This window comes from Leucoraja erinacea, chromosome 30 (assembly GCF_028641065.1).
Source record: "Leucoraja erinacea ecotype New England chromosome 30, Leri_hhj_1, whole genome shotgun sequence".
NCBI lineage: Eukaryota > Metazoa > Chordata > Chondrichthyes > Rajiformes > Rajidae > Leucoraja > Leucoraja erinaceus.
Window position 1 is genome coordinate 17424618 of NC_073406.1, and position 10892 is coordinate 17435509.

The 10892-nt window shown below is 40.7% G+C and overlaps 1 protein-coding gene across 3 annotated transcripts in view; it reads left to right on the forward strand.

The window, feature by feature from the left end:
• The window catches only part of ddx19a (DEAD-box helicase 19a), a 40135-nt gene extending 29488 nt beyond the window's left edge, over positions 1-10647 (forward strand). Inside the window, exons 11-13 of one of the 3 annotated variants that reach the window (XR_008725908.1) lie at positions 2870-3061; positions 6440-7248; positions 7341-10647. Coding sequence is in view for 2 of the 3 variants with exons in the window: in XM_055659579.1 (XP_055515554.1) it covers positions 2870-3061; positions 6440-6501 (254 nt within the window). In the remaining variant the exon portion in view is untranslated. Of the gene's footprint in view, positions 1-2869; positions 3062-6439; positions 7249-7320 lie in introns of those variants that run through there. The other 2 variants (XM_055659579.1, XM_055659578.1) reach the window with 2 other exon arrangements.
• The last annotated feature ends 245 nt before the right edge of the window (positions 10648-10892 follow it).

Genomic DNA, 10892 nt, shown 5'->3' on the forward strand with positions numbered 1-10892 from the left:
TCCTCAACTTCAGTAAAGACGTAATGGCCCAGGAAGGGGCGGACCGTCCCGAGGAGTGACAGGGGAAGAGACTAATCCGCACTGCACTGACTGGCAGAAGAGATCGATCTGCACATGCGCAGTTTTTAAGATTTTTAAAACTCGCTAACTTTTCCAACATTCAACCGATCGAAGTGAAACTTGGTCGACGAACAGCACAGGGTGAGTGAACTGGCAAAAAATCGTAGCACTGTCGCAAACCGTTTTTGTGCAAATAGAAAGACCACCAAACCGGAAGATAACAAGATCGGAGTTTTAGTTATGTGTAGATGGCGTAGAGGGCTGAGGAGTAATTTTATGGAGATGGATAAAATCATAAGTTAAATAGATCGGATGATTGCACAGAGTCTTTTTCTCAGGGTAGTGGGGTCAACAACTAGAGGGCTTAGATTTAAGATGAGAGGGGAAAGATTTGACAGAAACCCGAGGGTGGTGGGTAAATAGGTCGAGCTGATAGTTGAGACAGGTAAAATGACAACATTCAAAAGTAATGTTGACAGGTGCATGGATAGTATAGAGGGATATGGCCCAAACGTGGGCAAATGTGACCAGCTTAGAAGAGACATTCTGGTTGTCTTGAACGAGTTGGACCGAAGGGCCTTCTTCGATATGACTCGGTACCTGAGCTGAACTCAGCTCACTTTTGTTTGCATGATAAAGTCCAGACTTGATGTGTCCTTTATTTACAAGCAGGCTTGGTAGAATGTTAGTCGTGGAGAAAACCATACATTGAGAATGTTCCTGAAAACAAGATAGTCCCAGTTTGAATGCATGGTGCTGCCTGAGTTCAATGAGTTACCACATCTTGGGGCCAAAAGAGAAAAATGAAACAAAAACTTGGCAGTCAGATGGATGATTAAATACATTCTTTTGCATACATACATACGCCTTTGTTACCACTCGGCTGGATTACTGCAATGCACTGTATGTGGGGGTTAGTGGATCCTCCATCGCCTGTCTCCAGATGGTACAGAATGCAGCTGTACGTCTTTTAACTGGCACACGTAAACATGAGCACATTTTAGCCTCACTCCACTGGTTGCCTATTCAGTTTAGGATCCATTTTAAAATTATTTTATTTGCTTTTAAATCCCTGAATGGTCTTGCCCTGCCCAACCTATCTGAGTTTCTACACCCTTATACACCCGCCCGCTCTCTCAGGTCAGATAATCAGCTGCTCCTGAGTGGGCCTAAAACTAAGCTGAAGCTCAGAGGGGACCGTGCCTTTGCTGTGTCGGCACCCAAATTATGGAACGATCTGCCTCTCCACATTAAACAGGCCTCTTCTCTGTCTGTTTTTAAATCACTTCTTAAAACCCATCTCTTCTCCGTGGCCTTTGATACCCAGTAAGATGTCGACTTTATTTATTTACTTGATTTAATTTCTTATTTTTTGATTGCTTTTATTCCGTGGCTATTATTTTTACTCATGTTTTATGTCTTTTAATTTATTGTTGTATTTCGTATGTAATTTTTGCGCCTCATGTGAGCTGTTATGGAGTCTGCTTATGATGTCTTGTTTATTCTTCTGTACAGCACTTTGGTCAACATTGGCTGTTTTTAAAGTGCTTAACAAATAAAGTTGGATTGGATTGGATTGGATTCTTTCCCTCTGATGTCTTAGCAAGTTGAAGGGCCAGGAGCCAGCCAGAGATCTTTAATTATTCAAACCTACTCCTGTGAAGTTTCAGTTCTTAGTAAAAAATTAGCAAAGACCCCTGCTGTCACATGCAAAATGCTTGCACATTTCCACAATATTATTGGATGCGGTTCATTGCACCTCGTTGACCTTGACAGATCCTTGAAGGAACCAACTTTTGAATTATTTTATGGTATTTTGACATCTTATAACAAACCTTTTAACAACACCGAGGGTGACCATTGGGCCAATGCATCATTACAAGGGAGAAAACCCGTTTTCCATCTCTTTATTTCCCCAGTCCTTGCAATTTATTCTCTCACATGTTCACACACTCCCCTTTGATACTTTTTGTCATTAACTTACTCTTCACGTAAAGTACAGTAACCAGTATGTATTTGGGCTGTGGGAAGAATCTGGCGCATTCAGAGGAGACCTGAGGACCTGAGCTATAGGCAGAGGCTTGGCAGGTTAAGACTTTATTTTGTGGAGCACAGGAAGCTTATAGAGGTCTATAAAATCATGAGTGGAATAGTTTTTTTTTTTCCAGAGTGGGGTAATCAAGAATTAGATGGCATGAGGTTTAAGGTGAGAGAGTAAAGATTTAAAAAGAACTTGAGGGACAACATTTTCACTCGTAGCTGGTGGGTATATAGAACGAGCTGTTGAAGGAGTAGAATTAATTGAGGCAGGTACAATAATAATATTTAAAAAACATTTGGATGGGAAAGGTTTATGAATATTTGGCCCATATCCCATTAAAGGTATCATAGACATAAGGCTCAAACACCCATAAACCTTTCCCTGTCCATATCCCTCTGATAGCTTTGATGGGATATGGACCGAATGCAGGCAAGTAAAACTAGATTAGATGGGGCATCTTGGTTGGCAAGGACGAGTTGGGCTGATGAGCCTATTTCCGTGCTGCACAAATGACAGATGGTGCGTTCAGTTACGGAAGTGCTTGCCTTCAAACCCATGGGTGTCTTTGTTTCCCACACTAACCCCAACACAGGAGGCCTCTGTACACAAATGTAAACAGCCTCTGCATGAGTTCATAGCAAGGATTTTGTTTCCCCCACCTCTGCCACTGGCATTGAAGAAAACCAGTACTTGCATTTTTATAAAATACTGCTGTAGTCGCCGGTTATGAAATGATTTAATTTTTTTTTGTTCCTTATTTCACACCAGGTATTGATGTGGAGCAAGTTTCTGTCGTCATCAACTTTGATCTTCCGGTGGATAAGGACGGTAATCCAGACTGCGAGACATATCTTCACCGGATCGGGCGAACAGGCCGCTTCGGCAAGCGAGGGTTGGCTATCAACATGGTGGACAGCAAATACAGCATGAATATCCTGAACCGGATCCAGGAGCATTTCAGTATGTCACCTCGTCCTGCCTACCTTCTGTACTATACTCTCAAGACAGATTTTAACAGCAATATAAATCCATACAAAACTCCTGCGGACTCTGTGGGCCAAAGGGCTGTTTCCGCACTGTATCTCTAAAACCAAAAAAATGGGGAACCTTAAGACATTATTTTGGGGCGGCACGGTGGCGCAGCAGTCGAGTTGCTGCCTTACAGCGCCAGAGACCCGGGTTTGATCCTGACTATGGCTGCTGTCCGTATGGAGCTTGTATGTTCTCCCTGTGACTGCGGAGGTTTTCTCCAGGTGCTCTGGTTTCCTCCCACATTTCAAAGATGTATAGATTTGTAGGTTAATTGGCTTCGGTAAAATTGTAAAAATGTCCCGAGTGTGTAGGATAGTGCTAGTGTATGGCGATCGCTGATTGGTGCAGACTCGCTGGGCCGAAGGCCCTGTTTCCGCCCTGTATCTCTTAACTAAACTAAACAATTGGATCTCAACTGAACAAGTGGTAGAGTGGCAAAGAAGGCATGTGATGTGCTTGGCTTCATTGGTTGGGCATTGAGTATAAGAGTCAGGAAATCATGATGCAGCTTTATAAGACTTTGGTTCGACTGCATTTTGAGTATCGAGCGCAGTTCTGGTTGCCCACAGGCTAGGAAGGATGTAGAGGCTTTGGAAAGGTTGCAAAGGAGGTTTACCAGAATGATGTTAGATTAGGGGGGCATTAGCTACCAGGAGAGGTTGGACAGATTGAGATTTTTTTTCTGGAATGCCGGATGTTGAGCGGAGACCTGATAGAAATATATAAAATTAAGATAAGCATAATAGGTTGACAGTCGGAGCTGCTTTTTTCCCAGGGTGGAAATATCAAATACTAAAGGGCGTGGCTTTAAAGAGCGGGGAAAGTTTAAAGGAGTTGTGTGGAACAGGTTTTTGTACACAGAGGGAGATGCGAGGTATTCACTTGGAGAATGGTGGTTTTTCGGAATGAGCTAGAGATAGTTGAGGAAGGTATAATAATAGCATTTAAAAGGTACATGGACAGTAAAGATTTAGAGGGAAGGTACACAAAATTGCTGGAGAAACTCAGCGGGTGCAGCAGCATCTATGGAGCGAAGAAAATAGGCGACGTTTCGGGCCGAAACCCTTCTTCAGACTGATGGGGGGTGGGAGGGGAGAAGGAAGGAAAAGGGGAGGAGGAGGGGCCCGAGGGCGGGGGGATGGGAGGAGACAGCTCAAGGGTTAAGGAAGGGGAGGAGACAGCAAGTGCTAGCCTCCTCCCCTTTTCCTTCCTTCTCCCCTCCCACCCCCCATCAGTCTGAAGAAGGGTTTCGGCCTGATGCAACTAGTGTAGATGGGGCACTTTGATCGACATGAGCAAGTTGGGCTGAAGGGCCTGTTTCTATGCTGTATGACTATGATTATGACTATGAATTTATTGCATTCCGCTGCTGAACTCTTGCGCCCCATCTCCTAAACACTTTGGCTCTGTGGCTTTATAGCAATACTGTTGGATCCTAAAATTAGAATAATGTTTTGTGACTGAAAACCAATAAGCATTGCCTCGGTTTATATCCGTAAAAATCACCAAATAATTGCCTCGTGGATAATATGTTCATCAGATTAAAGGTCCACCGTTCAGACAGCAGCAAGCACATGCAGAAACAACAACTTGAGTGCAGATGGGCAATGAGCAAAGATAAATCTTCACATGTTCTACAATATCAAAAGTAATATCTTGTACGGTTATTCTATCTGAAAATTATTATGACAGTGAAAGTAGATACAGTAGAAAATCAATGTAATTATAGTATGTTGTGTTTTTTACTCACCTGGCCCATTTTATGGCATATACTTACCTCCATAAAAATGAACAAGACCCAAGGAAAACAATTGTTTAGAGTATATTGATGATATGAAACTTTCATTGGCCTATGTTTTGGCTCAAAAAACGAAGGCCCTTCAGTGACAGTCAACATAGGCTTATTATCGATAACTTTGAGAATGTTCATTGATCTGATAACTGTAGTCAAAAGTTCTAGAGTGGCAAAGTACAGATACCTCCAATGTGGCTATTAAATCCTGTCACCTAATCGTGTTCCGTTTGGGAGGTTGGATGTCTGCACATGCACAATTAGTGTGCTGCTAATCCAATATCAAAGGGATGAGCTGCTGTGATTAAGCGTGATATTCCATACTCATCCCTGCAAGGGCAAAGATGTTCTGTACAACATGACAGTTTGGAGAAAATAAAGAAAGAAAATAAAAGCACTTTACTCTTTAGTGGTTCGAACAGTACAGTACAGAAACAAACCCCTCAGCCAACAATGTGTGTGCCAAGCCCGATGCCAAGTTGAGCTCATTTCCTCTCCTTCTACAATATCCATACCCGTCCATTCCCTGCATTTCAATGTGCCAATCTAAAAGCCTCTGTCACTTCTGCCTCCATCACCATCCCTGGCAGAGCGGTTTAGGCATTTATCACCCTCTGGGTAAAACACATGCCCCAATCATATCCTTTGTATTTTGTCCCTCTCCCCTTAAAGCTATACCCGCTAGTCTTTGACATTTCCACCCTGGGAGAAAGGTTTGACTGTCCACCCCCTCTATTGCCTCTCAAAATTGTATACATTTCTATCAGGTCTCCCCTCAACTTCCAACACTTCAGAAAAAAACAATCCTAAGTTTTTAACAGACGGTATCATACCTAATACCCTCTAATCCAGGCAGCATTCGGGTAAACCTCTTCTGCACCCTCTCCAAAGCCTCCACACCCTTCCGGCAAGGGGACGACCAGAACAATACTCCAAATGCAGCCTAACCAAAGTTCTGTAAAACTGCTGAATGTGGTCTCGTATTCTACAGATATCCTGCCTCTATTAATGCCACTGGTCCTTAAAATTTTTTTTTTTTTTAATTTGCTATTAGAAGATAAATGGGTGCCAAGGATCACTACATGTCCAGTGGTGGTGGTATCGCACGCCTTTGTTAGTCTTCTACTAAAATAGAACTGCAGGTCAAGGATAATTGCAGTCATTGCAAATGGATCCAGAGTTATTCAATGTGATTGTTGGTTTGCGACTGAACCCTGCTTAAAAATGAACAACCCGTTCCACAGAAGGGTCCCGAACCAAAACGTCACCGATCCACGTTCTCCAGAGATGCTGCCTGACCCGCTGAGTTACTCTTGCACTTATGTGTCTTTTTTGGTAAACCAGTATCAACAGTTCCTTGTGTCTACATTGATTGTAATCATCGAGCGATGAATTAGTTCATCCTTTGCTTTGTCGTTTTAATGCTTTCAACATTGGCGGATTGCTGGCTTGATCAGAATTGACGTCAACTGAAAAATCTTCTGCTCTGTAACCACTCTATGATTTTCTTCCAGATAAGAAAATTGAAAAGCTTGATACTGATGACCTTGATGAAATTGAGAAGATCACCAACTGAGGTACAACTGGCTGAAGTCATTCAAGCCCGTCTCAACCCTGTGACAACGTGCACTGCCCAGATGCAATTGGACTTTTGGACGCGGTTTATTCTGTAGCCAATTTTGAGAATAAACTGATAGAATCAAATGACATTCAATTTACCTCATCTAAAACTTTGCATTGGGATTTTGTATCTTCGAAGGAGTGAATAATAAAAAAAAAACGCTAGTGTTTCCATTAAAACATTCAGCATACTCTATATATTTTGTCTTAGTTAACCTTAAAAAGAATATTTGAAATGCCAAACAACAGAAAAAGGTGAGAGGTGTAAATGTGAAGCAGTGACCATTTCAGTTTAGATGCTGTTCATTTATATGATGGTGCGTTACAAACATAGATTTAAGTTTATTTGGAAATGAAATGTTACTGACATATTGAAACAAGATATGTTATCTTAAATAAATTTAACAAGACTTCGTTATTTAGCATATGAATTACAGAATGTCATTTATTCTCACCAATTTGAGGTGGTCATCCATTAGTTTGTGTAATCTGGTTGATTTCAGGGATAGTAATTTTTTTTCCCCCTCTGATCCCTTGCCCTGGGCTCAAAGTTATGTAGTGACTCACTCATTTCTGTAGACTGAGATAAGCAAGAATAAAACTTCCTCCTCTGTAACGTTCAGTCATTTGGAAACCTCCAAACTTGCTTTGCAGCCTCAAGCAAATCAAATAATCCCTCTTAACATAGACACAGAAAGCTGGAGTAACTTAGCAGGACAGACTGCATCTCTGGAGAGAAGGAATGGGAACCGTCACCCATTCCTTCTCTCCAGAGATGCTGCCTGTCCCACTGAGTTACTCTATGCACTTCAGAATTCATTATGCTTTTAGGGTCTATCTTTGGTTTAAACCAGCATCTGCAACTCCTTCTTCACACTAGTGCTTTGACCAAATAGGAATACTAGTTGCTTAATAGAGTAGCATCCAGAATTAACTTTCAAAGTGGATGTGTTTTAGATGACCCAGGTATCTGATTAAACTCTCCCTAAATTTTGTGTAAGAGGCATTATTGCTGGGCAGAAGTAACTTTGAATTAAATATTGCAGAATTTAAATGTGAATCCTGAATTAAACTGTTTGAATAAGTAGTCTAGAGCAGCATGTAAAATGACTTGCTTGGTTTCAGAGTCAATAGTTGATCGGAATAGCTGCACTAAATAAACATTCTGTATAATTGCTTGGAATTTCAACTGGTGCAAGTTAAATATCTGCATAAATGAAATGCATCATAGTCAGATCTTGGATATACCACTTAATGCTTGTATAGCATATAAGCGAGAAACTGCTCCGGGTTTTTAAGCTGGATATATACAGTACCCTCCTTAATGTTTGTGACAAAGACCCATCATTTATTTATTTGCCTCTGTATTCCACAATTTAAGATTTGTAATAGAACAAAATCACGTGGTTAAGGTGCACATTGTCAGATTTTAATAAAGGGTATTTTTATACATTTTGGTTTCACCATGTAGAAATTACAGCAGTGTTTATACATAGTCCCCCCCCATTTCAGGGCACCATAATGTTTGGGACACAGCAGTATCATGTAAAGTAGTCATGTGTAGTATTTTATTGCATATCCTTTGCATGCAATGACTGCTTGAAGTTTACGATTCATGGACATCACCAGTTGCTGGGTGTCGTCTCTGGTGGTGCTCTGTCAGGCCTGTATTGCAGCCATCTTCAGCTTATGCTTGTTTTGGGGGCTAGTCCCCTTCAGTTTTCTGTTCAGCATTTAAAAGGCATGCTCAATTGGGTTCAGATCGGGTGATTGACTTGCCCACTCAAGAATTTACCATTTTTTGGCTTTGGAAAAACTCCTTTGTTGCTTTAGCAGTATGTTTGGGATCATTGTCTTGCTGTACAATGAACCGCTGGCCAATGAATTTTGAGGCATTTGTTTGAACTTGAGCAGATAGGATGTGTCCATACACTTCAGATTTCATTATGCTCCTACCATCAGCAGTTGTATCGTCAATGAAGATAAGTGAGCCAGTACCTTCAGCAGCCATACATGCCCAGGCCATAACACCCCCACCACCGTGTTTCACAGATGAGATGGTATGCTTTGGATCTTGGGCAGCTCCTTCTCTCCTCCATACTTTGCTCTTGCCATGACTCTGATATGTTAATCTTTGTCTCTTCTGTCCACAAGACCTTTTTCCAGAACTGTGGTTGCTCTTGTAAGTGCTTCTTGGTAAACTGTAACCTGGCCATCCTATTTTTGCGGCTAACCAGTGGTTTGCATCTTGCAGTGTCGCCTCTGTATTTCTGTTCATGAAATCCTTTGCGGACAGTGGGCATTGACAGATCCACACCTGACTCCTGAAGAGTGTTTCTGATCTGTCGGACAGGTTTTTGGGTTTTTTTTTTAAATTATAGAGAGAATTCTTCTGTCATCAGCTGTAGAGGTCTTCCTTGGCCTGCCAGTCCCTTTGCGATTAGTAAGCTCACCAGTGTTCTTTTTCTTCTTAATGAAGTTCCAAACAGTTGGTATTGGTAAGCCTAAGGTTTGGCTGATGTCTCTTAACAGTTTTATTCGTTTTTCTCATCCTCATAATAGCTTATTTGACTTTCACTGGCACAACTTTGGTCCTCATGTTGATAAACAGCAATAAATGTTTCCAAAGGTGATGGAAAGACTGGAGGAAAGACTAGGTGCTGAGAGCTCCCTTATACCTGCATTAAGGAAGACATTTAAACACACCTGAGCAATTACAAAAACCAGTGAAGCCATGTGTCCCAAACATTATGGTCCTTGAAATGAGGGGACTTATGTAATTTCTACATGATGAAACCAAAATGTATAAAAATACCCTTTAATAAAATCTGACAATGTGCACTTTAACCACATGTGATTTTTTTTTTTCTATTGCAAATCTCAAATTGTGGAGTACAGAGACAAATAAATAAATGATTGGTCTTTGGCCCAAACATTATGGAGGGCACTAGCTTTAGTAGACCTGTGTTCTCACATTACATGTGATTGTTCTCCATTTTAAGCTTATGTAAGCCAATTGACTTGTGAGACTATATTTGCCATGCACTGTATGTTACTGTACAAGAGGCAGCTGGGGAAATCAATGACATTTTCAAGCGCTGTGACACAATAATTAAGTCAGATTTCTGCCATTATGTTATAACCCATTTATACAAGTTACTCCATTTAACTTTCCAGTCGGACACATTTGTACACACAGCAACTATTTTTAAACCATTTTGCCAATACAATTCTTTGATCCCTCAACATGAATCGGGAAGTCAGTATTTTTATTTTTCTACTTGAAATCTGGCAACCAGAGATTGGGTCATTTCTTGTGCTTTGTCCCGTCTTGAACCTTTATACTCTAGAGCCGGTGCACATAGGTAGTCTGTACTTTGCCATTGCAGTGTTTAGAAACAACTGCTTTGACCAGCATAGCAGTTCTTCAGTCTAAAATCAGAAAGGGAATTGTGGTTTGGCAATCAATTATTTGCAATATATGGCTAGCTGGTGAGACACTTGCTGCTTGTATTCCACAAGAAATGTTTTCAATTTGTGACTTGCAGCTCTACAGTGAGTGGGATCCATTTTAACAATCACTCCTCACACTGGAACGGTTTCAAATCTGTTATATGCTGGAATTGGGGAGAGCAGTGATGAAAGTATTAAAATAGGCAAAACCTGAACTGCAATCTTATGCAACATTATTGGCTGTGAAATTCTGTTCAAATGCAGGAATAAATTAATACTTTTACCGGGTAAAAATTATTAAAACTAATCTGATGTTGTACCTAAAGTTTTAGGTGAATTTGACAATGCCCTCTCCACATGTGTTACAGCTTTACCTTAAATTGGGTGTGCAGTTTCAGTTACTCTGTTGAATTTTATACTATGGGGCATATGCATTTGTGCACAGTGCATTTTTATTTGAATTGGATTGTATTGAAAATATTTAAAAGAGAAATGAATGAGTGTCATGAATAAATTGAGAGTGAAATGCCTGTAATTTTTCAAATTGTAATAGATTGTTTAGCAGCCCTGACAATGGAGATGGCTAATGCTGCTTCTGGTTTCCACATTATTCCTATGTACTAATTGGAATAAAGAATAAGGACATCAACTGCTTTTGTGTTTTATATCCAATGGTACACTAATTTCAACATCAATATCTGCTCAATTAATGTATGCATTAATTACGACCGGAAAATTGAATGTTTTATGGTGTTTTGTATCAAAAAGACCAAAATCATTTGTTGACTTTTGTAGAATCTTATCCTACAAGTTTCTGTGTACACTCTCGGAGTCATATAGCATGGAAACAGCCCCTTCAGCTTAACTTCTCTAAGCCATCTAAGCAAGTCCCAT